Source organism: Natator depressus, chromosome 3 (genome assembly GCF_965152275.1).
Source record: "Natator depressus isolate rNatDep1 chromosome 3, rNatDep2.hap1, whole genome shotgun sequence".
Classification (NCBI taxonomy): domain Eukaryota; kingdom Metazoa; phylum Chordata; order Testudines; family Cheloniidae; genus Natator; species Natator depressus.
In genome coordinates, this window is record NC_134236.1 from 121,195,490 (window position 1) to 121,223,104 (window position 27,615).

Below are 27,615 nucleotides of genomic sequence, written 5' to 3' on the forward strand. Positions count from 1 at the left end.
ACTTTCAGATTGAAAACCTGGGAATGAGAGAGTTCACTTGATGGTTGGAAATAACCCAAAACTAATGGGTGGCTTCTTGTCTGCTGGTTATTCTGCAGGTCTTTCATTCATTAAACTGGAGAGGATTCCTTCTGGCCATCAGATCAAAGTCAGACTTTTTGATGAAGGGATTGGATGGGAGATGGGGCTTTGCTGGGAAGAACTAACCGTACCATTGAGACTTCTAAATTTCTCTCAAAATATCTTATCTACAGGCTCCTCACTTAGTTCATATGCGAGCTGGAGTGAAAATGGGGGAGGCCTCATTGCAGGACAGTATCATCTGTGATGGTCTTACAGATGCATTTTGCCAGTATCACATGGGTATAACAGGTAAGTAGTAGCAGTTAGACTCAGAGACTTTAAGGTCTGAAGGGATCATCATGATTAGATAATGTGCCCTTCTGCACATTACAGGCCGCAGAACCTCATGCAGCCACTCCAGTAACTCAGTCAGAGGTTATGGGCTTACTACAGAAGTCTTTAAATCTTGATTTAAAGATTTAAAGTTACAGAGAATCCACCATTTACTCTAGTTCTGAAAAGTTAATTGTAAATTAGCAAGGGGGTGGGAGTGCAGTATAAACAGATTCTGGAAACTTTAAAGTGCGATTCAAATATACTTCAAGGCAATAGAAGTTAAGAGAAATTGACTATATCTACAAGTTCATATTGATTTTCCCCTTTTGCGTGTTACCATATTACAAAATTGACTTGGAAAGGATACTTACTATCTGAGCTAACAGTCAGTTGGGGGGGGTGGGGGGAATTTTTTTTTTGGTCTGCCTTATCTATTTCTCTCTTCAGCATGTTGTCCCATAATACTGTACATCAGATAGTGATAAATTCTTTGCAACAGATACCTGAAATTAATCTCTGCGAATTCAAAATTTTAAATTGCTTTTCCCCAAACTTTTAAGTGCAAGGACAGAATACTGGAGAACATGTATGAATGTGTAGGAAACAGTTCTGCACTGGAAGGGGTAATGAGTCTTCAACCTCTGATTTTATGAGGTTAGTGTATCTACAGTACAGTCTTTCCAAGGTACAATTGCTGCAGAGATACTTGAACACAACTGTCCAGAGCAATAATGAACACTTGATTTTGCTTGCTCAAAACTTTCTTTAAAGCAACTCTGGATGGAGATCACATATGGAAATGTAGCAGAAAGTCATGAGAGTGAAAACAGGAGCTCAGAACGAACACTGTTCTGTAAGCTTAACCTATAGGCTACTACCAGCAAACATTGTCTGATTGGCATGCTGGAATTTTAACTTAAGACCTAGCAAACTTGCGGTTAAGAGTAAATGATTGAATTTTTTCTTCAAACTGGTATTTTTGCTTTGTTTCAGCTGAAAATGTGGCAAAGCAATGGCAAGTTAGCAGAAGGGAACAAGACCAACTTGCTGTACAGTCACAGAAAAAGGCAGAGGGTGCACAGAAAGCTGGCTACTTTGATAAAGAGATTGTTTCTGTCCTTGTGCCTTCTAGGAAAGGTAGGCGTGTGTGTAATTAACTATAATGGATAGTCAGTACCAGATATTCCAATGCCAGCTTTTATTTAATGAATGGTGTCTTTGTGGAAAAGCCTATTTTACAGGCAGGAGGGCTCCTCTTTTCAATCTTTAACAATGGGCAAGGCTTCCCCCATTTTTAAAAAAAAAAAAAAAAAAAAAAAGAGAGAGAGAGAGAAGGTGGAAGAACACTGATGTAGGTTCAGAATTTCCAAGTGTAACTCAGCAAATATATGAAATACAGTTATGTTACTGATCCTACCACCCCTTCTTTGTAGGTGCACCCGACTTCAATGGTGCTCCTGCCCACATGCAGCCAGCTGTAGAATCAAGTCCTGAGTTACATTAGACCCATATTATGCTAAGTTTAACACATGTTCACACTCACCATGATATTTGGTGCATAAACCTCCCTCACTGGTGAAAGACATAGTGAAAATAACCTAGAGTGTCATTCTGTTATACTCAGTAGCTTATGGATTTTTTCAAAGCCTGCCAGCTTCTTAATCTTGTCTGTCAGATTTTTTTTTTTTTAAATTTAAAGTCTTGGGGTGCCTCTCTTTGTATAGATAGGCCCTTTGATAGTTGAGTTGATGGATTCCAGGATCCACTTTTGGGTGGGGAGGGGAGAGAGTTCCACATCTTTTGTGCTAAACTCACACTCCCTAGATTCATTAGTCTGTTGAAGAACTCCAATAGCTTTTCTTTGCTCTTAATGGACTTTGTCAAATAGCTTTGGAGTTAGCTAAATGGCATGATATGTGATCTTTTACTGACCGTGTAGTTAACAGAGGAATTAAAAACCCAAGCTGAACCATGGAAGGCTTCTGGATAATATTCTGACTTGACTCTCTCAAATAAGAACCCTATAAGTATCCATTCCCAAAAGAGCCTTCCTAGCAGAGGAAGGTTGGGGAATAGTAGATAGGAGAATTGCTTTTGAACAGGCAGGCAAATTTAGCCATTGGGGCTTGTTTCCAAAAGCTAAGGTGTAAAGTAGCCATACATACTGCTACCAGCACCTGGAAGGAGATAGGCCTCTAAAGGAATAGGAGATTATGGGGCTAACTTGAAGTTCTTGTGTATTATTGTTATAACCCTGACAGCTATGAACTGGAAAAATTAAACACATCCCTTCCTTCCCTCCCAGTTACGTATAATATATTCCTGAGTGGCCACTACTTAGAAGTTACTCTCTGTAGTCTTTATTCTAGAGGCTATTTTCTCCATTTAGAACCCTTTTACAAGTGTAAAATTGCACAGAATTTATCTCAAATTCATGTCTGACCATTTTGCAGGTCCTGTAGAAGTTAAAACAGATGAGCATCCTCGCCACGGAAGCACCTTGGAAACAGTAGCAAAGTTAAAGCCTTGCTTTCTGACTGATGGAACTGGGACAGTAACTGCAGCTAATGCCTCAGGTTTGTAGATGGGTAAAACAAAATGCCATAGACCAGCAATTGCAAGCAGCTCAGGATTTTGTTTGCAACATCTACAGTGTGTACTATTGTAGAAGGAAAAACAACATTGAGTTCAAGTGCACATGTAAGAACTTGCATATGCGTGTGTGCTTTTTCCCCTAAATATTGCTTTTGTGAGATGTTGTGCACCAGAGACTTGATTTTTGCATCAATGCCAGAATTCAACCCGCAACAGCCTGTCATGACATGAAGTCAGAGGTGCTTTTATTACTGACACATCTCAGCAGGGTCCACATTCCCTAGTCCCCCATCCTTCTATTTCTTAGTCTAACTGTATTTAGATCATTCCTGTATTCCTCCCTTTTTCATTTCCTTACCTTGTGTGCTGGGGTTGGGACTCACCAGTGCAGTGCCTCCAGTTGGTAACTCTGGGAGTTAGCTCAGTCCATGTGGAGTACCCTCCATCCATCTCTCACCCTCTGTTGGCATCCAGACCCACGTTGCTCCCTTCTCACAGCATCCTCTTCAGGACACTGCCCTCCAGCAGTGCCCCCTAGTCCAAGTGTTTTCTCTTCACCCCAGCCACAGTGGCTAGCCACATCCCCAAAGTCTAACCCCTTCTGTCGGGTCAGGCGCAGTCCACTATTGCCACTTCTAATGGCCAGGTATAGTACAAGAGGGGGAACCCAGGACCACCCTCTACTCTGGGTCCCAGCCCAAGGACCCTCTGACAGCAGCCTCCCTGCCATCCTTCACTCCTCTTGTCCACCTCTCCTCCCTGGGCCACTTCCCCTTCAGCCCCCCGGTGCTGGTCTCCTTCACTCAGGAGACAGATCTTCTCCCTTAAAAGTCTGGGAGAGACTGCCTGCCTCTTGCCTGGGCAGCCTCTATATAGGGCCTAGCCTGGCCCTGATTGGTTCTCTAACAGGCCCTCCCTGATTGGCTGTCCATCTGCGCAGCCCAATCTGGCTTGGGGGTGGGACACCGCCCCACCACACCTTGGTATTTCTGCTTGTTCCAATGTAAAATGAATTCCTCTTCAGGCCCTCTAGTGGACCCCAGTGGTCTTCCATGCTGCCTCTTATGCTTACCATGTCCTTCCAAAATCTATTTAGCACAGCTGCCACCCTTTCCTTTCCACTCTCTCATTAAAACCTTGATTCCACAGCATCACTTACACAAAGTACACATCACATAACTTCTCCCACAACCTAAGTGTGTATGCACCTAATCTGAGTAACCTTTAGCTTGCTGATGTAAACTGTCATATCTCCACCAAAACCAATGGAGCTACACTGACTTACACCAGCCTCGATATCTATAACCTGTGTACTGTCTTGCTTGTCAAACCTATAATTTCGACTAACTCTTTAGGAGAGGAACCCATCATCTGCTTCCTGTGAAGAGTCTAACACAATCACAGTTTTAGGTGTTTGAAAATAATAAACTGAAAGCAATTGTTCACTGTTCTGCAGGTGTGAATGATGGGGCTGCAGCTGTAATTCTTATGAAGGAGTCGGAAGCTGCTAGAAGAGGTCTTACTCCTTTAGCACAAATTGTGTCTTGGGCTCAAGTGGGTTTAGACCCTTCCATCATGGGAGTAGGACCTGTCTCTGCAATAAAGAAAGCTGTAAGTAATATCAGAAGAAAAATGACTGATCACTTTGAAATACTTGTTTAAGACAAGTCTCCCTTTGTCTGTCCAGACTTAGTTTTTCTCAAAGAAATGCCAAAAATGTAGCACCAAACAATTCTATAATGGAGACCATGACAAACGAGATTTCAAAAGGCAGGACATGTGAAGCTTTGATTCTTTTTTGCTAGGGCTAGTATCTGTATTGTTATTTTCAGAGAAGTTTATAAATGGGTCAAAAGTAGAAATGAGCCTAGTTCATGGAATGCCTCCTAAATTGTCATACACAAAGCTGTAACTTAATAGTAACTCTTCTAAAGGTGAACAACAAAGTTCTCTTTAATTGGGTTTATGGCCTTTAAAAAAAAAAAAAAAAAAAAAACCCTCTTAGAAATATCAGGAAAGGTAAATTTCTTTCCTGATGATTTCCTTTCTGCTAGAAGTGTCTCCCACAATCATATATATATATATATATATATATATATATATATAGTTCATAGAATATCAGGGTTGGAAGGGACCTCAGGAGGTCATCTAGTCCAGCCCCCTGCTCAAAGCAGGACCAATCCTCAACTAAATCATCCCAGCCAGGGCTTTGTCAAGCCTGACCTTAAAAACCTCAAAGGAAGGAGATTCCACCACCTCCCTAGGTAACGCATTCCAGTGCTTCACCATCCTCCTAGTGAAATTTTTTTTCCTAATATCCAACCTAACCCTCCCCCACTGCAACTTGAGACCATTACTCCTTGTTCTGTCATCTGCTGCCACTGAGAACAGTCTAGATCCATCCTCTTTGGAACCCCCTTTCAGGTAGTTGAAAGCAGCTATCAAATCCCGCCTCGTTCTTCTCTTCTGCAGACTAAACAATCCCAGTTCCCTCAGTCTCTCCTCATAAGTCATGTGTTCCAGTCCCCTAATCATTTTTGTTGCCCTCCGCTGGACGTTTTCCAGTTTTTCCACATCGTTCTTGTAGTGTGGGGCCCAAAACTGGACACAGTACTCCAGATGAGGCCTCACCAATGTCGAATAGAGGGGAACGATCATGTCCCTCGATCTGCTGGCAGTGCCCCTACTTATACACCCCAAAATGCCGTTAGCCTCCCTAGTTATATAGTGGTTGTAGCCATGTTGGTCCCAGGATATTAGAGAGACAAGGTGAATGAAGTAATATATTAAGACAGTTCAAAGCTGTAGCAGAGCGTGTGCTAGCCATGCCCCCTTTTCGGGGCTGTTGCCAGATGATTCATTCCAAAGCTGTGTAAAAACTTGAGTACGATTGGTAACAATGACTTCAAAGCCAGTAACTGATGTACAGTAGACTACAGCCAATAAGCATAGTTTTCAAAATTAAATACTGTCCCTTGGCTAGGAAGCCACCCAGGGAGGGTAGAATTGTGGGAGACACTGCTAGCAGAAAGGAAATAATCAGGTGAGAAATTTAACATTGTGCAGCTTGGCATCTTCCACAAGTTGGATACATATGGGAAGTAGTGAGCAGTGAACAGAAGTAGGGAGGCTTGAGAAAAACAGAATGCTATGAGAAAGACCGGTCAGGGTTAACTTCCCAAAATGGCAATGCCATTACTGGAGAAAGTCCATTTTATAGCCTCTGATAAAAGTTTTAATTGATGGGCATGTTGCTACCTTGCAGATTTCTGTAGTGGAAGCAGAAGCCCTTTCTATGCAGGTTTCAGAGTAACAGCCGTGTTAGTCTGTATTCGCAAAAAGAAAAGGAGGACTGTAGCTCACGAAAGCTCATGCTCAAATAAATTGGTTAGTCTCTAAGGTGCCACAAGTCCTCCTTTCCTTTCTATGCAGTTGCAGTAGGTCTTTTGGAGTGCACCGTGATACATCTGGAACAGGAGCACCTGGTTTGGTAGAGCCTGCTTTGCCTCAACAGTGCATAGCTGGATCCATCTAGGAGGTGTTTGAGTCAGAGGACTCAGGGTTTTTTTAAACCTTTTCTTTTCCTTTTTGAACTTTTTGGCCCACTTTGTAGGTGTCGCTGCTCAGCTCTGGCGTTTTGCATCTTACTTTATGCAGAGCTCTCTGGATCTCTCTCCCTTAATGGCCTCCCCTTGCTTAGGGGATGGGGCTTCATTGTTGGAATTCCCCAACTTGAGCTGGGAAGGAGCTGAGCATGCTTTTCTCCCTCCGGAACTTAGGACCCATTTTAAGACTTTGGGGCTGGGGGAAGACAAGGACCTGGTGCCCCTTAAGGGTTTTTCTTTCTGTCCTGGGACTCACCCTGAGCTGGGTGGCTGAACTCATGCTTGGAGTCTCTCCCCATTCTGCATCTCCAGATCAGGCTTTTCTGTGTGCCGTGGCTTCCTGGAGCAAGGGTGGGAACCCAACATGTCTGTCTGACTCAAAGCCCTGTGCCCTGGCAGTGCAAAGTTTGACTGAATGAGAACAGGCAGGGCCCAGTTCATCTTCCAAAGAGCCCGAAAGCTGCCTTCCAAACAGAACACTGCTTGGATTTAGCTTAGTGTTTGCACAGTGCCTTTGCCATACCTGAGAAGGGGGCAGGGAGGCGCTGTGATACTGGCTCCAGGTAGCTGAGATCACTCCACTGATACAGGAGGGAGAAGAAAATCTGCATGCTACTGCCTGTAAAAACAGGTGTAATAAGTTGGCAAAGAAAAGTCAGGCACAAGGCAATCCACCACTTGAGGGCAGAAAATCCGACAGCAGGCCAGAAAAGGGAGCGTAGGTAGCGTGAGCTGTGTTACAGCTTTGAACTGCCTCTGGAGAGTGCAGGCAGGAGGCAGAATAGCCCGTCCCTGTCAGAACTGTGTCTGGGAGATGTTGAGCTGCTGAAGGTGAAGTCTGTTATTTTCCAAAGTAGATAGATCTGGGGCATACCATCCTCTTACTCCACACTTCAACTCTTCGAAACCCTCAGAACTGAGCGATGGAGGCTGTTACTGTCTGACTTTCTCACCCCACCCTCCAAGCGTAATATTTAATGGAAAAGGAAACTAAAGCTGCGGAAACAAGAACACAAATAAAGTACTGTCGGTGTATGAACAGCTTTGAGGGGTTAACCGGCTCTACCACTTCATAGCCATACAGTAAATTCTGAAAAACAAGCACATTCCAGATTCTTTCATTGTAATTATTACAAGTTTAAACTGTCACTATGCCTATTCGGTAGATATATCAGCTTGAGGACCTTGTAAGCCACTCGTGCATTAACATTACAGCACCACAAGCGTGGGCAAACTGTGAGTCAGATCTGGCCCGCCAGCCGTTTTAAGTCGGCCCTTGAGCTCCAGCTAGGAAGTAGGGTCAGGGGCCACTCCACACCGCTTCCGGAAGCAGCGACATGGCCCCCCTCCAGCGCTCCAGTGGGAGCTGCAGGGGTGGTGCCTGCAGATGGGGCAGCACACAGAGCCACCTGGCCACGCCTCCGTGTAGGAGCCAGAGAACGGACATGCCACTGCTTCCGGGAGCCGCTTGAGGTAAGTGCCACCTGGAACCTGCACACTTGGGCCTCTCCCCACACCCCTGACCTAGCCCTGATCCCCCTCCTGCCCTCTGAACCCCTTGATCCCAGCCTGGAGCACCTTCCTGCACCCAAACCCCTCAACCCCAGCCTGACCCCAGAGCCCGCACCCCCAGCTGGAGCCCTCACCCCACTTGCCTGCCTCAGCCCGGAGCCCCCTCCCACACCCTGAACTCCTCATTTCTGGAGCCCTCACCCCCTCCCGCATTCCAATCCCAATTTTGTGAGCATTCATGGCCCACCATACAATTTCTATTCCCAGGTGTGGCCTTTGGGCCAAAAAATTTGGCCACCCCTGCAGTAGCAGAGTAGTTTCTAAAGAGATGCAAGTTCTTTGAAGTAGGGAGTCTTTTAATTGTCTAGACAATACCTAGTAAAATAGGGTCCTGAGCCTTGATTGTGTACTCCGAGGAGGTGCAGGCATACAAATGGTTGTGAAATGCCACTGCAGCAAATGTTTTGTGCTGACAAAGCAGATTCAACAGTGATGCAAGGTAAACTGGGGAGGTGGGCTTCCGTAAAACATGCCAGGGCCTGTTCCGAGTTTGAGATTCTTGAAGCAGGAAAAAACAAGTTTCCCTGAGTTTAGAAATTAAGTGAGGCTGTTGGAAAAGCTTTTGTCTTAAAAGGATGTTTTTAACTCCCTTTTTCTGGATGTTGGACCTACTGTGGTTATGACACCCAAGATAACTTTTAAGAGAACCAACAAGTTAAAAACAGTTTGTGCATTTCACAGCACTCCACAGGCCATATAATTATTTCCCATGTAAAGTTTGTTTCTCCCTTAAAATGTCAGCAGAAAATATTTTCAAATATCCAGGATATAGTATGTGCAGGGCTGTCAAAACTGGCATGTTTTTAAAATAAAATGTCCCTTAGTGCTGCTATATTTCTATTAACAGCACTATTTACAGGTAGATTCCTGGAAAAGAGCGAATACCAATGGAGCTTGGAAGAGGAAACTCAACAATTCCTTCTCTCTTCTGTCACAGGTGGCTCTGAGCACTATGGCAAACAGCTTGCAGCTGGGGTTACTGTAGAGCTACTGAAATCATTCACAACTGCCCCAAAGTGACATTTTGTAATCAAGTATAGTGGATATTGGATAACTCTTCTGTAACTCTTGCCTCGTTTAGATTAATCACTAACCTCGTAGGTAATGAGCCAAGTTACAGAAAAGAATGTTAGGCCACAACACTTTCTAGTCACAAACCAGCGTAAGTTGTGAGGGGACAAAGGCCCTCCACAAGCCATTAAACTCCAGTCTCGTTTCAGTTAATATTAAATATTATCTCCTAGGTTGATAAAGCAGGTTGGACGCTGGAGCAAGTTGACTTGTTTGAAATTAATGAAGCCTTTGCATCACTAGCCATAGCAATAGCTAAAGAACTGAAATTGAACCCAGAGAAGGTATGTAATGGGAAAACACACCCAGTTCTTTATAAAAGCAATGATTTGGGTTAGTTTCTTCCTTTTTCAGGAGTGAATTAAATACTTCCCTAGTGCCTGTATTGAATATGCTGTCCAAACTAAGCTCCATGTACAGCCCAGATATAATTTTGCTTTAACGACAAGCGACTGAACTGACAGCAGAGGCATTATGCTGAGGATGTGGGGTAAGGGAATTGTCTTTACTTCATTAACAGGCAAACTAGCTCTGTTGTGAACTGAATCTGGTTCTCTAGCAAACATTGTACTAAAGCCGAGGTTCTCAAACTGGGGGTTGGGACCCCTGAGGGGGTCAATGAGGTTATTATATGGGGGGGGGGGGAGGTGTTTGTGAGCTGTCAGCCTCCCCCTCAAACTCTGCTTTGCCTCTAGCATTCATAATTGCATTAAATATATGTGTTTTTAATTTATAAGGGGGTTGTAGTCAGAGGCTTGCTATGCAAAAGAGGTCACTAAAGTTTGAGAACCACTCTACTTTTAAAGCATACAGTGGCCTTTAATCTTACTTTCATGAGCTTTACTGCTACAGCAGATGTATGCTATCGTCTTAGAAAGTTTGGATGATTCCTGTAACAGTTATGCTGACAGTCTACATACTGCTCAGTTTCAGTGAGAATCTTTAGGCACTTCTAGATAGCATCAGTACCTGCACTTCAAACTCAGTTTTTTAGGACCTGTTTCCTTTGCAGAGGTAACTTGGATACACAGATGTACTGATGTAATTCAGGGCATCATTTGAGAACTGAAGGCACTCTGTAAACCATTGTCAGAGGTGAAGAAAGACCATTAAGTATAAGGATGGTGTTTGCTGGAACTAAAAGGAAAGTCCTCGCTAGTTTTGTAGTAGTCAAACTGGTCTAAACACCTGACAGTAACGGTTTTATTTCATGTAGTGCAACATATGTCCAGAAAATACCTCAAGAATGAGGGAAGGGCTAATGGAAATGTTTTAGGAAACAAAGCCTGAACTACCAGTCATTAAGCACTCTCGATTTATTGGAAGGATGTTTATTTCTTATTTGCAGTAGTGCTAAGAGCCATGTTGGGCCTAGGTTATGTGAGAGACAAGGTAGGTGAGGGACTCTTTTATTGGCCCAAAGTTTACCTTTCACCAATTCAAGTTAAGCCGATAAATGAGTCCCTCACCTACCTGGCCTCTTTCTTATTAATTATTATAAGACAAATAAGGCTGACTTTATTTTTCAGGTTAACATTGAAGGTGGGGCTGTTGCCCTTGGTCATCCTCTGGGTGCCTCTGGTTGTCGTATTCTTGTTACTCTTCTGTATGCACTGGAACGAACAGCTGGAAAACGTGGTGTTGCTGCTCTTTGTATAGGAGGGGGGATGGGAATAGCTATGTGCATTGAAAGATTAATATAGTTCAGTCTCTTCTCACTGCTAATGTATAACAATGTAGAGTGGTTTCAGCTTGCTAATAAAGCTATAGTATTAACTTAATTCACTTAGTTTTTAATAAGTTCACAATTTAGACAATGATTGAAGTGGTTAATTGCTTCAATGACTGTTAGCCAGGAGGATGTGAGAAACAGAACTTACCACCCTAAACTGTGCCTCTCAGCCCTGGACTTACTGTGGTGAATAAAGAACACAAACGTGACAGCAAGTTCTCTTGTAACTATCCCCATTTTATTAACATGCACTCTAGGTACAATACTGGGAAGTGTAAGATGAACAACGAAACAGTAACATAAATAAAAGCCAGACTAATTCTCAAGTGCTCCAGAACGAACAGCATCTTCATAACACCCGCCTCTATCATCTTTGCTTTCAGGATGCAACTTAATAAGATCATCAATTCGTAGAATAGTAATTGCAGCTTCTGTTGCAAATTTCAAGCTCTTTACTTTGACTACAGTAGGCTCAAACACACCAGCTTGTTTGTTATCACGAGGTTTCCCATTGATTAAATCAAGACCAATCCTGCAAACAAGAAATGGATTAGACAAGTCTAATTTGTTGGGTAGCACAATGGTAATACACATAATTTGGCTGAAGTTAGAACAAACTTCTGAGGATTACCACTATGCTTATCTGAAGGAAAATAAAAAAAAAAGTTTCCCAGAGCAAGCTCAGAGTTCCTAAATTATGGTCAAGAGGAGCAGCTAAAGTACACAACAGGAGAATAACAGAAATGCAGAGAAAAGTAAATTTACACTATATTTTGTAACAGAACTTCTCCACAAGCAGTCAATATTTACAAAACTCCTAAGACAGCCCTCCATTTAAATGTAACCCCCTTTCACTTCCATTAATGGATACTTGCCATTTCAGATTTTTGCGTTCTGGGTTCACTTGAGCTTCATTGTGAAATGCTCTCAGCTTTGCAACAAGATCTGTGGCATCCTGGGCAGCATTTACTGCTAAGGTATTTGGAATAACTAAGAGAGACCGTGCAAATTCTGCAATAGCAAGCTGTTCACGTGATCCCTAAATGAGAGGGAGGAAGAGTTATTTACTTTGAAACCCATCAAGCCAATTCATGCAATACAAGAGGAAAAATGTAGCCATAATTTTAGACCGCCACAGGCAGGTAGACACTTACAGTCTATATTGATTATGAACAATACAGGGGGAAAATAGATGTAGGGAGAGGAAGAACTGTTCTGTTCCCAGCTCAAGGTTATTTCTTAATTGTTTTGAAAACTGAAGTTAATATTTTGGTGTATTAAAATAGTTGCTCCCAAGATCTGGCAGAACAAAGCTCAAAGCACTTAAAAGCCAAGTTCTGCATTATAACCACCACAGCAAGAAGTTTTAGTGTTATGCAATGAAACACTGTTATTTTGTGAACTGCACTTACCATGCTGGTTGCATAATTTTCAAGATATATTGAAAGTGCTGCCTCTACAGCACCACCACCTGGTACCACAGACTTGGACTCCAATACTCTTTTAACTACACAAAGAGCATCGTGTAAGGATCTCTCCATTTCATCACACATGAAGTCATTGGCTCCTCGTAAAATAATTGATGCAGAAGTACGAGCCTTGGTACTGTCCAAAAAATGAGGAAAAGTCAGTTAACTTCACGCCGATCGGAAAAACTCTTTTGGAGAAAGAGCTTTGATATTTTACCATCTCATTGCTACAGCTAGGTTCCTCAAACATTTAATGTAGGATCTTACTCCTAAAGGGGTTATATTATCTCTTGCAACACCTGTGGGTAACCCTTCAGTTCACACTAACCCCTCTCAGACAATCCCAGCTACTCTATGCTGGCTAATGCATTTTGATTTGCTCACCCTATCAGAAAATTCTTTACCCCTCAGCAAGAAAGGCAAGGCATTTCCACACAATGGGAGTGTGATAAAAATCATCATCATTAATGGAAACGTATCCATTTTAAAAACACACATTTATTGCCACTAGAGATTTTAGATAGCACGTTTGTTTTTTTCCAGCCTCTCAATTCCTCTGCTAGATTCCTCTCAGTACCATTGCTGGATTTCTTTATTCAACGTACAAACTTAGTGCCTGTAACTGCCATCAGTACAGCAATAGGTAGTCATGCACCTGCAGAAAGTGATATGGTTAGAGGTATCAACTCAACATCTTGGAGAATGTCTTTTAGTCTCATGAAACTGAAACCAGGGGATCACACCAGAAAACATGGGAAACCGATTAAGTGTTTCGACATGTTTTATGATGAGGCAGATCAAGGCACAAACAAGTTTGCATTCATATCATCACCATGGCATACCAAAATCATAAAAGGGAAAAGGAAAAATGCACTGAGTTAAGAATTGCTGTTCTTGATAGTCACGTGACAATTTAATATGAATTCCTGCCATTAAATGGGTTTAAATCAGCACCAAAAGGTTATACAGAGCTAGTTTTAATCAAACTTTAGTATGCAGCATTTTCAAATCTAGGTAGTGTCACAGAAGACACAGTATAACCACACCTCTGTCACTATAATCACTAGTGAAGCTGATCATCATACAGTTACACCGTTCTGATTGGATTTTCTCTATACTTTCACACATCAGCGTTTAGAAAGGTAATTTCTATAGTTATAGATAAGCTATTTAACAAAGACATTCTTTACGTCAACTACACAACAGGACAGGCTTACTGCTTGTAACTGGTATGATTGAGAAGGATGTCCGGCCCTAGCAATAATGGTGAAACATTGGTTGCTTCATCACAAATTTACAATGGCCTTACTATACTCTATCCCACGCGTATAACTGCTCATAGCATTGAGATTGCATAGCAGTAAATAAATGGGAAGTTATATCTAAAGGTTTAGCAAAACATGTTTCCAAGGCATGATGAACTCTAGAACCCTTGAAAAGTCCTTACTTTTTTATTAAAATCAGTTCATCATCACAAATTCTCTCTTGCACCACTTCTTCTGCCTGTCCCAGCATTGATGCCTCAAAGCTTTCTTCACCTTCCAGATTAGCCAGAGTGGAACAAATGATTGCTTTAAAACAAAAACAAAATCGTGAAATTAGTGTGGACACCACCAACTCATTGTTATTTATCAACCTCACAGAACAAATGGTTTTAGGTTTACAGGGCAAACAGAATGGTAGTATTCATCAGTATTCCTTAACATTAAACATAAATGCAAGATTGAATATTTCTATTTCCCTGCAGTGCTGGCTGGATTAAGTAGTCCTATAGGCCCTACCTTACTTTTAAATCCATTTCTGTATTTTATAGTCCCCCTTAATCTCTCTGGGTTCATTTTTACTTGATCTTTACAGCACCTATTCTGTTTTAATTGAAGTTTTCACATTGCTGCTAAAAACAAATTACACACTGTTTGTTCTGCACGGTTCTAAGAAGACTTGAACTATCAAATCTCTTTTAGATGATCTTTACAAAATGCAATTTTATACTATAGACTCTGAATTTTAAGAAAAAATTTCAATTACTACAGGAAGTTGGAAATTAGATTAACCAGACTTCCATAATCCCCGTTTCTAGATAAAATGTAGTCTGGTTGTGTGCCCTGGCATAACAGAGTCTTCCCTGTGTCAGTGAACATCTCTCCTCACTGTACATTTTCTGCAGTCACAATTTTTCAGTGGCTCCTCTTTACTTAGTGAGGTGCTCCTTGTCAGGGCATTGTAGCACCTGAATGTTTTCTATTCCAAGCATACTTCCTTATCACTCTATATGTGGATCAGCCCAATTAATACTCAGGGAACTGACCAACTACTGCTTAATAACAGCTTTGGAAACACTATATAGAACTAAAAATGTATACTACGACCAAAATCACAATATATACATACCTCCTGCTGCTTTAGCAATGCGTTTAAGGTCCTTTTTTAAAACTCTGCGTACTGCCATAGCACCAGCATCCACAAAATATTTCAGACACATATCATCAATGCTACCAGTGGTTAGAACAACGTTGGCACCTGTGGCCAGAATCTTCTGAATCCTCTCTTTAGTGATATCGGACTCTCTGCAAAAGATAATAGGCACGTGTTTACTTATAACCAAAAATTATAAAAGTGGGATTAAAAATCATCAACTGAATGGCTAAACCATACACAAACATCTGAATAATTAACAGCAGTGCAAAGCTAAGATCTCCAGGGAGAAAAGGAACCATCACATGAATGTGTGTCAGGGTGGATAAAAATTAATTAAAAAAAAATTTAAATACAAAAAATATTTCTATTTTTAAAAATAAGCCTATTTGAAATGAGATTTGAAATTACAATAATCCACGTTAAGACCTACATTTACTATAATTTAAATTAAATAAAAAGTATTAAGGAATGTTTGCTGCCTAAGTTTCAAAGAAAGTCTAACCACTGAACTCATGGAAAACACTGGCTACACACTAGAGTTTGAAGTGCTGAATGAGTTTTTGACAGCAATAACCCCTTCCACAGACTCAGAGAGAATATTTTATTCATTTCAGTTTTTTCAATAACTAGTACATTAAAAGGTTAAGAAAATGATTGGAAGTTGAAAAAGCATGAAGTCTTGTTTCCTCTCACAATCTAGGAATAAAACTGTGTTCAGAAATGAGATCTACTCATTCTAAAATACCAACGGACTTGGTGGGCAGAAATAATCAGTTCAATTCATTAACTTCCTTTGTTTAATAAATCAGTCTTAAATTCAAAACATGTTTTGATCTTTTTTTATGAATAAAAGACTTTACAATTCTGTTTGTGCATTTTAATTGCATTTCAGTTTCCAGCCAAATGCACCGACACAAATTACAAGTAAAAATAAAGTCTTAACAAATGCATCATGCACCATTTTCTCATATATTAAAATTAAAATATTAAGAATCTGAATTAATGTAGGTGTAAGATAGATAATTGCTTAGGTATAGACTCAGTGTACCCACCTGGTTAGCAAAAATTGCTAAACACAGTGTACAGGCTATATTTTAATAGCCACCAACCAATAAGAATCAAATCTTTCTTTAGGAAAATAAAAAGTACAAACATAAAACAATGTAAATCAATTATTTAAATCAAAGTTTTCTGCTTGCTGATATAAATCAATCCAATCTTTGGTTCTAAATAATGTAACTTTTTTGCTTCATAATTCAATTAGGGCTGTCAATCACAGTTAACTCGCGATTAACTCAAAAAATAAATCAGGATTAATCGCACTTATAACAATAGAATACCAATTGAAATTTATTAAATATTTTTGGATGTTTTTCTACATTTTCAATATTGATTTCAATTACAACACAAAATACAGAGTGCACAGTGCTCACTTTATATGTGTAAACAAAAATATATGCACTGTAAAAAAGATAAACAAAAGACCGTATTTTTCAATTCACCTCATACAAGTACTGAAGTGCATCTCTTTATTGTGAAAGTAACTTACAAATGCAGATTTTTTTGGTCACGTAACTGCACTCAAAAACAAAAAAAAAACTTGTAAAATTTCAGAGCCTACAAGTCACTCAGTCCTACCTCTTATTCTGCCAATTGTTAAGACAAACAAGTTTGTTTACATTGATGGGCGATACTGCTGCCTGTTTCTTATTTACAATGTCACCTGAAAGTGAGAACAGGCATTCACGTGGCACTTTTGCAGCCAGCGTTGCGAGGTATTTACATGCCAGATATGCTAAACATTTGTATGCCCCTTCCGTGCTTCGGCCACCATTCCACAGGACATGCTTCCATGCTGATGATGCTCATTTAAAAAAATAATGCATCAATTAAATCTGTGGCTGTACTCCTTGGGGGAGAATTGTATGTCTCCTCCTCTGTTTTACCGACATTCTGCATATATCTCATGTTATAGCAGTCTCGGATGATGACCCAGCACATGTTCGTTTCAAGAACACTTTTCACAGCAGATTTGACAAAACGCCAAGAAGGTACCAATGTGAGATTTCTAAAAATAGCTACAGCACTCAACCCAAGGTTTAAGAATCTGAAGTGCCTTCCAAAATCTGAGAGGGACGAGGTGTGGAGCATGCTTTCAGAAGTCTTAAAAGAGCAACACTCTGATGCGGAAACTACAGAACCCAAACCACCAAAAAAGAAAACCAACCTTCTGCTAGTGGCATCTGACTCAGAGGATGAAAATGAACGTGCATCAGTCTGCACTGCTTTGGATCATTATCAAGCAGAACCCATCATCAGCATGGAAGCATGTCCGCTGGAATGGTGATTGAAGCTTGAAGGGACATATGAATCTTTAGCGCATCTGGCACGTAAATATCTTGCAATGCCAGCTACAACAGTGCCATGCAAATGCCTGTTCTCACTTTCAGGAGACATTGTAAACAAGAAGCTGGCAGCATTATCTCCTGCAAATTGTAACCAACCTTGTTTGTCTGAGTGATTGGCTGACCAAGAAGTAGGACTGAGTGGACTTGTAGGCTCTAAAGTTTTACATTGTTTTGTTTTTGAATGCAGTTTTTTTGGTACACAATTCTACATTTGTAAGTTCAACTTTCATGATAAAGAGATTGCACTACAGTACTTGTATGAGGTGAATTGAAAAATATGTTTTTTACGGTGCAAATATTTGTAATAAAAATATAAAGTGAGCACTGTACACTTTGTATTCTGTGTTGTAATTGAAATTAATATATTTGAAAATGTAGTAAACATCCAAAATATTTAAAATAAATGGTATTCTATTGCTTAACAGCGCGATTAATCACGATTAATTTTTTTAATTGCTTGACAGCCCTAAATTCTATACAACTATACAGTTCAACTGAATACAGATTATCCAAATACATTTTAATCAATAGTTATGATCAATGTTTTCCACCAGTATTTTATATTAAGATGTGTTATTTACCTCTGTAGTTAATTTTGTCGTCTATTACACTCTTCAGAATACCCAGAAACCCATACATAATTAAAAATACCAAAATTAGTTTGAAAATGTGCTACCTCTGTCTAATCTGGTCCAGTTTCTCCGGATCTGTGATCACCACCTGAACACCAAGCTTCATTTTTGTTTTCTGCAGACTGAAGTCAAGACAGGCAATCTTTGCATTAACTATCCTCTTGGTCATACCTATATAAAAACGGTATTTTACTCAATGTTGTTACAAGTAAGTTTTAATTAAAAATGCTTAATAAAGTGAAAATAGTTGTGGTGTATTATTTTGCTTTTTAGATTTCTAATACACACACACACACACACACACACACACAATTACCCACCTAAGGCTGCTTTTTTTCCTGCAATTCTTTTCACAAACACACTTGGGAAAATGTTATGACAAGAACGAAAAGGGTAGTAAGACATTCTTCAATATGCAGACATAATCTTAGCTGCTTTCTTAATTTACCGCTTCATACGAAGACACAGAGGAGCACCTTTCCATGACTCCTTGCTTGCCAGTTTGTGACATTGGTGGGCTAGAAGTTCAAGATGTATTAGTACCACAGGTAATGAAACTGACCCTTTGGTATCCAGTGTAATCACTATGTAAATCTACAGAGAACTTGGATATATTTAGCAGGGACCTACTACATTCCCAGTAAGGGATAATAAGAACATGTTGATTTTAACAGAACTGAACATGTCAAAATACAGTAACCCAATTCTAGTGACAGTAGCCAATTTCCTTGCTTTTACACTGTCCACCTTTGAGGCCTTGCACTGCAGTCAACAATCCTCAGGCCAAGGAGGGCTGGATGGAACTCCTTTGGGTGACATTTATTGTTGCTCACTTATTTGCTAGATAAGCTGAGCAATACAATGAACCTCCCCTCCACTACCAAATGAACAGCAGCCTGTGCTGTATTCCAGATTTTGTCATTTAAATGCACGTTCCTTTAACACTGACAACTGAAGCCTCATGAGTTTTATCTGCCGGTGTGGTTTCTTGACACCTGCAGAGTGCTGCACAGTAACTGATGTAATAAACGAGACATTCCTGTCAAAGACTGCACAAATTTAGACTTCAAAAATAAGCTTTTAAAACCTTATGGGCAATAGAAATAGTTCCCTGAGTCTCTCTTAAATTGCAAGTTTTTAAACAGTCTACTGCGATGCATACATTCCAAATATAAGTATTATACGTACCTGATAACCTGAGATCTATTAAGCACTGATTAAGCACCAGATAAGCGATTGGCTTATTTCCATCATTCAAGTGCAAGAAAGTGACAGTGAACAGACTAAACAATTAAAAATCTATATGATCACAGATCTCATTTAAAAAAATCCTTATTGAGACAAGATTTCAAAGCCAAATATTGACTTCAGACATGAATGCAAGTTTCACTGAAGTCCTTAATAGCTGCCCATGAGTTTGTAGGGAGAATTTGGACCTATGCGTCTGCTATTTTTCTAGAGATGGGTAGTTAGAAACTACTACATTATTTATTGGATTTAAATTGCTAGAGTAATTTTACAAAGTTTCAGAAAAACACAACCTTCAACTGGGGAACCAGGACAGTGTTTCAATGACACAAATATTCAACATGTAATTGTAAGACCATGTAAAATGGGAATCATCATCCACATGATGTCACAACTGAAGTACAATGTAGCACAGTAAAGCAACCACCATAATTTTTCTTTTTGGGTTTTATACCGTGGTGCCTCACTGCAATACCCGAGTTCCTTTCAGAACATCAACAGCAGCAAAGCCTGTGGACTTCACGGAGTCTGTGACTTCTCACTTTTGGGGCAAAAAACCCCCTGCTTAGTGTAGGGTTTGGTTTTATTTAAGAATGTTTTCATTTACTTTGTTGTTTCAAGGGTTGTTTTTAATTTTTCTGAACGAACAATAGCTTATTAGCCAATTCTTCATATCACTAGAAACATCCACATAAGAGCATATTCATAAATAAACATCAGTTATTCTGCTCACTGAAGGCTTATAAAACAAAATCTGAGCTTACCTTGTGAGCCCACCACACAGTTCAGTGCATAGCCGTTTACAAGAATACTCTCTTTCTGGCTACGGCCATGTGCCTTCAAAACGTTAATGGAACTGATTGGATATTTGGCTTGACCCTTTTGATCTGTGAATTTAACTGCAAGCACAGCATCCACCACCATGTTGGCAAAGAAGTCACCATCACTAAAGTACTGTTAAGGCTAAAATGAGCTAAACAGACAACTAGCATAATATAAATTCATTTTAGTCCTAAAAACAGCATTTATAGGCTGCTTTATATTAACATGCCTTTAAAATAATCCTTGAAGCACCTATGAGGTAAAATAATTATTAATCTCATTTTACAGATAGAAGAAACTAGGACAGAGTTTAAATGTTTTGTCCAAATATCAAATTTCATGTTTTCACAATCACAACATTTTGCTACTGTTTACACAAGTACGCGCACACACACACAGCCTATTTTTGCCCGCTTTATCCCAGTCACATCAGAATCCTGAATTAGTGAACAGTTTTTCAAAGGAAACAAATGGATGCCATAAGCAAGTAACCATCACTGAACTACAGCGGGAAGACAGACTGCAAGAAGGAATGTTGCCTGGAATAATGGAGACACTCTTGGGATTAGTGTGGGTGATAGTCTGCTTGGATGCTTTTAATTTTTTTCCTCCATCTAATGCAAAATATAAGTTATATGTTGGCTAGGGTGGAACGTGAACTGAGTCAGAGTGGGTTCCACAGGGGCAAAGCACCTGGGCAGCCCCAGGAAGGAGAAAAGGGTGATGGGTCATGTAGTAAGTGGCAAAAAGAGCATTTTTTTAGCCATTATACTAAAAAAAGAACAGGAAAACTAACCAGAGTATTGTTTTTAAAGAAACATAAAAGACTGGTAAAAACAAGAAAAAAATATAGGCAAGGGGCACAGCACATCATTGAGTTTTCTACAACTATTAGAGGGATCAAAATAGCTGTTTAGATTAGAACAGCTCCTTCAAGCCTCTGGGTATGGCAGCTTCTGTCAGAGAAAACAGCTACAATTTCAGCATCTAAGAGGGTGGTCAATTGTAGCTTGTGTTTAAGGATTAAGGGTTTAAACAAAATGTGATACAAACCATTTTCCTCTTTTGGTAAGTTTGAGATTTAAAAACTTGTTGCAATTGTCCTTTAAACAAGCAGGGTTTGGTTTAGTAAACCAGAATACACCTTTTATGCCAAGTTGATACCAAGAACAAGTTTTCACAATGGAGTTATAACTCTTAAAAGAAGGGTTTAGAATGAAAAAGGATAAGAACTAAGAACTGCTGCCATGGGCTTTACAGTGGATACTCAAGCTCTCCACAATAATATCCCTTATTTTTGCAAAATTAAGATTCAGATTAAGATTTGCAAGATTAAGATTTTGCAAAATTTATTATTACCAAGTCAAAGGATACATTCCTATGATTTTGGAGGACATTGATGTTTTAGCTGAATTAATAAGACACTCCCGGCCAAGTTCATCTGTGTTAATAATAAGGTTTTCATTGATGTAGCGAACTGCCTCCCTGTTGAATAAAAACCAACATTTCAAGAACAATTTCTCTCTATTCCTTGTAAGGAACATTTCCTACTGTGGGGACATGCAGACTAAATGCAGTTTTAGAACCAAGCTGACAAACCACCACAAGTCTTTACAATTTATCAACTCAAGAAAAAAATCCTGTATTGTCGGTGATAATGAATACAGGATTAAGGTAAAATAAATGTTCACTAGATATAATGAAACACAAGAGTTGCAAAATAATCTATTTCAGCGGAAATATTTGTATCTTACTTGCAAGCAAGACGATAGCCACCAATAACAGAGGTGGGATGAATTTTCTGCTTGACCAATTCATCTGCATTTTTTAGAAGTTCAGCAGCAATAATTACCTGTTTGAAAAGAGGAAAAAGAGTCACTGAGAAAATGGGCAAGTCTTAATATAAGCAGTAGCTCTTGCTCCAACGAACAAATAAGTGACAAATATGAAAAGTTTCCCATCATTTAGATTAATTAATGAGCAAAACAATTCTAATTCTAACTTTCCATTTCACTAGTTAACTCTGAACTGATTTTGGGGCTCTACTGATACGAGTTGTCTGGAATCAGCTGATTCTAGTCCATCCATTAGTCCACCTACGTTTTAATTTTTTCTCAGGGGTTGAGAATTAAGAACTACTTCAACCCAGAAGCTACTCTCAAATATAACTTCAGGAAGGGAAGGAATGATCATTCTCAAATTGCAGCCACTAAGTAAAGAATAACCCTTTTCCAGAATGCAAGCATGCATAGAGATGCTAGTTTTTATATAGTGGTCTCCCTCATTACTCTGGTTCCAGGAACTGTTTCAAAGCAGTTTTCATAGTTTGCACTGGGGCAGATGCATTTGAAATCTGTCGTCACATGATGAAATGGTCCAGATTTAATCCCTACAGTGCCAGCATTTATAATGATAAGCCAAAAGCTACATTTGTTAATGACTTTCAACATGTCTGCCTGTAAAACTTTCCTACATACCACTGAGGTGGTCCCATCTCCAACTTCTTTGTCTTGCAGTTCTGCCAGCTCACATAGAACTTTTGCAGCAGGATGTTCTACCTCCAGCAGCTTCAGAATGGTTGCACCATCATTAGTAATGGTCACATCCTAGTTTTCAAAAAATAGCAAATAAAAGATTGATATTCATGCTAATTTATTTTTAAACTTTATGAAACTGTAATATACGAGAAGACATTTTAATGACAATAGTGGGGAAGAATTATGCCTCGTGTAACATTGTGTACATTCACCATTTACCTTAAGAGTTTACTTTGTCTTTTTAAGTCAACTCTTCAATACTATATCTATACACATGTAACTACACACAACTAATCCCAAGGAACCATGTGTTGCAGGATGGGAACCTTGGTGCACAAGAATTTGCATGAGCTTTTAGATGGTAGAATTCTTCATGTTGTATAAATAAGAACTAAGGAAGATTTCTTAAATGTAGCTTGAATATCTTTGTCTATTTTTAATAAAGCAATGCAGTTTAAATACAGTTACTTACAAATCTCAGTTTAGGATAATGTGCAATAGTACGACCTTTTATTAATTACACAGTTACCACTCAATGACATAATGCTATCTCACTTTGGCTTTCAGGATAGCACAGCAGAAAGACAAATCAGATTCTCACCTGGTCTAAATATCTGAAAATGGGATGTGATTCTATCTTATTAGAAACATTAGCCCATGCAAATTATGTACAACAGCACCTAATTCTAATACGTGTAAAACAATTTAAAGACAACAACATGCATGTCAACAGCCACAAAAATAAGTTTAGAATAGAACACAATGAATAAATCAAAACAATGTTAGTACAAGTATCCGTGTGAGAAAAAAAAATGTTTATTGAAATGCAAACGCACTTGCATATGAGCAACTGTTAATTGTGTTATAAAATAAGGGAGCACATCATGGAGGAAGTAACAGTTAACTATAGTTTACAATTAAGGCTTTCTTCAAAAAAAAATAAACTAAAGACAAATAGAGATGTAAATATTTAAAAAGTTAACCGTTTAAACAATTAAAATTATACTGCTTAACAAGGTACCTGATTAAAGGGAGAGGGGCTGGGGGTTAACGGTGGGTTAACAGTAAGACTAATGCTTACCGTTTAATATTTTACATCCCTAATGACAAAATGGAAAAAGGAGCTCAAAACTACCAAATGTATATTAGAGCCATGGAGCACATTTTAGATGGAAACACTTTACAAAAACAGACATGCCTTCAGCTGAAACAGAACAGGTCCCAGCTCCAATTTACAGTGTAAGTTTGTTACTATGCAAGCCCTTTTCTTAAAAGCCAAATGAAAGACGTGCTTACTTACACCAATATCATCCACCAACATTTTATCCAAACCAACTGGACCAAGAGAACTCTTCACAATGTTAGCAATAGAAGCTGCAGCCATAACTGTATAAATCAAGCAAAATAAAAATAAATAATTCTTTCTTCGCAAATATCTATTTTAAGAGCAGTATATTTTTGTGTCAGCAGATTCTCAATTTCAGCAACCTGAAATAAAATGACTCCTTATTTAGACTCCAATCCTGCAAAAAAATTGCCAATCTGACGAGGAAAGTGGGGAAAAAGGGTGGTTGTATAAGGGTCCATGACGATACTTGATCGCAAGATCGGGATCTTGGATACTACGAAATAGTGATGTCATGACTGGAATCTATGTATGGTGGCCAATCTAGAACTACTTTTAACAACCCAAAGGTGTAAGTAGATCAGAAAGTTTAGTTAGACGTGATCAGGTTTATTTCTGTTTATTTTTTCAGGCTTGAGGATCTCCTCTCTGCTAACCCCAAATGCTTTTGTTTGCTTGTAACATTTAAGCTGAACCCCCAAGAAAGCTATTTTAGTTTGGGTGCTTAATTTTGAGAATTGCTCTTAAAATCTAGCAAAAGCCTAAGTTCCAAATGTATTTTGTCCTTTTTGTTTTTAATAAAATTTACTTTTTTTAAGAACAGGGGTGGATTACTGGTCTCCTAAGAGGTTTGTGCATGTTGTTTGATTAGCTGGTAGCCACAGCTAATGTCCTTTGTTCCTTTCTCAGCTCTTCCCCAGAGCAGGGAGGGGAAGGGCTTGAGAGTACCCCACAGGGAGGGATTCTCAAGTGCTCTTTCCTGGGTTAAAAGGGGGTTTTTTTGCATTTGGGTGATGGCAGCATTTACCAAGCCAAGGTCAGAGAGAAGCTGTAACTTTGTGAGTTTAATACAAGCCTCCATTGGCAAGTATTAATTTTTAGAATCCTTATGGGCCCCCACTTTCTGCAGTCGGAGTGACAGAGTGGGGATTCAGCCTTGAAGGATGTTGTTTTGGCTACTGAAATAGTAAAAAACTCTCTAAGTTAAAGAAATAAATTATGCAATTTTGTTTGTCATTCAGAATCTTTTCATTCTGTGTTCTGCCATTTCATATAGGAAAAAGATATCATCAATCTTCTCCTTCAGACTTTGGCAGGGTTTTCTCTATCCCATAAGCATAGCCACTCAATCTGTAAATTGAAGGAGTGGTAGTCAAATGGGAAGGGTCCAGTTTAAATCTGATCTTTCCTTTAAAGCTTTAAATGTACCAAACTTGCTCATTTTTTGTTTCCAGAGATCCTTCGTAAAAAAAAAAAAAAAAAAACACACATTTACCTATTTCCCAAATTTGCCCTTAATATCAGAGGCTTCTTTAGCCATAGACTAAATAGGCAGCCATGTACCTCATCCCATTTAAAGACACTGCGAAAAAACTACTGGAACTGCAGACTTTACTAAGATATGTACCACTTTTCCACATGATGTTTCTACCCACAGCACCCACTTCAAAAACAGCTGGTTTCTGCTTATTGTGCAGGGCTCCTGTAATAACCTGTCTGAAGCACTGAGACAGATGGCACAAAGAACCCTTTTGAGGACTAAAAGGTAACTCTGCAAATTCCAGACTCACCAACATTGCAAAGAGATAATTACGGCTGTGGCAAAGGCAGGCTGATGAGCTAGTGAAGTACTAGGGAGCTACATCTAAGCCTCTCTTTGTCATTTACCATGCTTGATTCTATCCCAAACGAGCTAATGCCCAGATTCTCAAAGGTTTCAGATTAACAGCCGTGTTAGTCTGTATTCGTAAAAAGAAAAAAGAAAAGGAGTACTTGTGGCACCTTAGAGACTAACCAGTTTATTTGAGCATGAGCTTTCGTGAGCTACAGCTCACTTCATCGGATGCATAGCATATCGTGGAAACTGCAGAAGACATTATATACACACAGAGACCATGAAACAAAACTTCCTCCCACCCCACTCGAGTGGGGTGGGAGGAAGTTTTGTTTCATGGTCTCTGTGTGTGTATATAATGTCTTCTGCAGTTTCCACGATATGCTATGCATCCGATGAAGTGAGCTGTAGCTCACGAAAGCTCATGCTCAAATAAACTGGTTAGTCTCTAAGGTGCCACAAGTACTCCTTTTCTTTTTTCTTTTTACAGATTCTCAAAGGTATGGTAGTGAGACACCCCTCTCCCCCCAAAAAAACCTTTAAGGGCCTGAGACCAAAGCTTTATACCAAGCTGTATTATTTTCACACAAAACTAGTCTATCTACCCCGTTGTTTAATTAACGCATCTTGATTTTATACTAGCACTAAGGGCCACATCCTGGTATTTGCTTCTTAATTGTCAATAACCGGATGGAGTTAAGAAAATGTCTCAAAACTATTTTTGATCCTCAGACAGATTAAAACAGGATCTATGCTACAGAGGATGAGAAACTCAGTCTTCATGCTCTTAATTTGTATATGCAGCAAACTTTAATGTTTGAAAGTCATTCATAATCTATATTCAAAAACAGCAATAATCTTTTGTAGGAAACACACACAAGAATGGTCTCATGTAGGCAAAAACTTAAGAGTATCAATATCGAGTTTCACCCATGTGTAGCCTTAATCTCCAGTGTAACAAGGTCCACTTTTCATAAATTCCACCCAACCGGGAAGCAAAGGCCCGCCAAGGGGGGGGGGGGGGTTGATAAGACGGTCACTATTGTTCACAGGCACTTCAGACAACACAGTGACAGTGTAAACATTCACGGCACACGATTACCGATTTCTCGGCCATTTCCCCATAGCGAGCCGCAGTCCTGTCCCAGGACAGGACCCACGCGCGGTAAGTCACACGCCGTTTCGCCCCAAGTCTCGCCGGCTGAAGGCGTGTCAAAAATGGCGGCCAAGGCCATTCACGTAACAACGAGCTCGGGTTTGCCTAGCGCCCCAAAGGGAAGCGGGCCAGGAACAGCAGCAAGACACGAGCGCCCCCGCGCCCGGCTGCTCGGTGCGAACGCGGGCGCCCCCGCGCCGCAACCACCCAGGGGCCGCCGCGGGGAAAGCGGCTCGACGTAACGGGCCCGTGGACTGCCGCGAGCTGCTTCTCGGCAACCACCGCCCCGGGCCGAGCTCTGAGCGCGCCATGGGGCGGGCGCTCCCTCCCGGCGGGCTCAGGCACGTAACGATGGCTTCACAGGGACTGAGGCCGCGCCCCGTCCCGCAGACACAAGCGGGCTTGAGAGCCGGGGCCTAGCCCCCCCCCGCCGAGGCAGCACATGGCGGCGGCCGCCGAGGCAGGCGGCCGGGGCCCCGCTCCGCGCTCGGGCTGCCATTACCGTTCTGGCCGCGGATCGCCTCCCCGGAAATCCGCTCCCCAAACACAGCCAACGACCCCATCTCCATCTTCCCCGCGCGCCGAGAGGAGAGACAGTGACACGCGCGCTCCTGCAGAAGAATGCGCCGGCGACGCCGCAAGGCTTGCTGGGAAACTAGCCCCTAACCGCGGTGCATGATAGGGAGAGGGCAGGGCAGAGAAAGGAACGGCGCTGACTCACGATGACGTTAAACACTTCTGTCCAATCCAGCAGCCCGTTGCAATGCGGCCCAGAAGGTGCCTAGATTGAAGGTGGTGATTGGATTCTGAGGTTAGCAACGCCTCTGCTCTCTGAGTTTCCCCCTGAGTCACGTTGCATGTTGGGTAAGGGGGCGGGGCTAGGAGAGACGGTTATTTTTCTCCTTCCAGGAGGTTCCGGGACGGGTGGGGGAGGACTGGTCTAGGGATTTTCAGCGCAGGGAGCGTCGCCTTAGAGGGGCGAAGCCGCTGC

General features: G+C 40.6%; 2 protein-coding genes and 1 non-coding gene across 7 annotated transcripts in view; 1 reads left to right on the top strand and 2 right to left on the bottom strand.

Moving 5' to 3' along the window:
- The window catches only part of ACAT2 (acetyl-CoA acetyltransferase 2), a 30,234-nt gene extending 19,031 nt beyond the window's left edge, over positions 1-11,203 (top strand). The window contains exons 4-9 of one of the 5 annotated variants that reach the window (XR_012638855.1): positions 255-372; positions 1,393-1,536; positions 2,853-2,975; positions 4,451-4,605; positions 9,597-9,732; positions 10,772-10,899. Coding sequence is in view for 4 of the 5 variants with exons in the window: in XM_074948707.1 (XP_074804808.1) it covers positions 255-372; positions 1,393-1,536; positions 2,853-2,975; positions 4,451-4,605; positions 9,416-9,526; positions 10,772-10,945 (825 nt within the window). In the remaining variant the exon portion in view is untranslated. Of the gene's footprint in view, positions 1-254; positions 373-1,392; positions 1,537-2,852; positions 2,976-4,450; positions 4,606-9,030; positions 9,172-9,415; positions 9,527-9,596; positions 9,733-10,771 lie in introns of those variants that run through there. The other 4 variants (XM_074948707.1, XM_074948706.1, XM_074948708.1 and 1 more) reach the window with 4 other exon arrangements.
- Positions 11,197-27,286, bottom strand: TCP1 (t-complex 1). The gene is made up of 12 exons (XM_074948705.1): positions 27,127-27,286; positions 23,809-23,894; positions 22,449-22,577; positions 21,726-21,823; positions 21,346-21,456; positions 19,914-20,095; positions 17,946-18,072; positions 14,835-15,010; positions 13,891-14,014; positions 12,387-12,579; positions 11,850-12,013; positions 11,197-11,506 (listed from the first exon to the last, which is right to left on the bottom strand). The coding sequence occupies exons 1-12, from the start codon at positions 27,191-27,193 to the stop codon at positions 11,290-11,292; spliced, it is 1,674 nt and encodes a 557-aa protein (XP_074804806.1). The 5' UTR covers positions 27,194-27,286; the 3' UTR covers positions 11,197-11,289.
- On the bottom strand, positions 24,884-25,018 carry LOC141985628 (small nucleolar RNA SNORA29). Its single transcript, XR_012638985.1, has one exon. It is a non-coding gene; the product is annotated as a small nucleolar RNA SNORA29 (small nucleolar RNA).
- Positions 27,287-27,615: the final 329 nt, after the last annotated feature.

Excerpts from the sequence above, each read along its gene's own strand:
- TCP1 (XM_074948705.1), bottom strand. The coding sequence starts at position 27,193 with ATGGAGATGGGGTCGTTGGCTGTGTTTGGGGAGCGGATTTCCGGGGAG. Across the intron at positions 22,578-23,808 it reads TGTTGGTGGATGATATTGGT|GATGTGACCATTACTAATGA; the intron begins GTAAGTAAGCAC and ends TTTGAAAACTAG. Across the intron at positions 21,457-21,725 it reads GGCTATCGTCTTGCTTGCAA|GGAGGCAGTTCGCTACATCA; the intron begins GTAAGATACAAA and ends TTTATTCAACAG.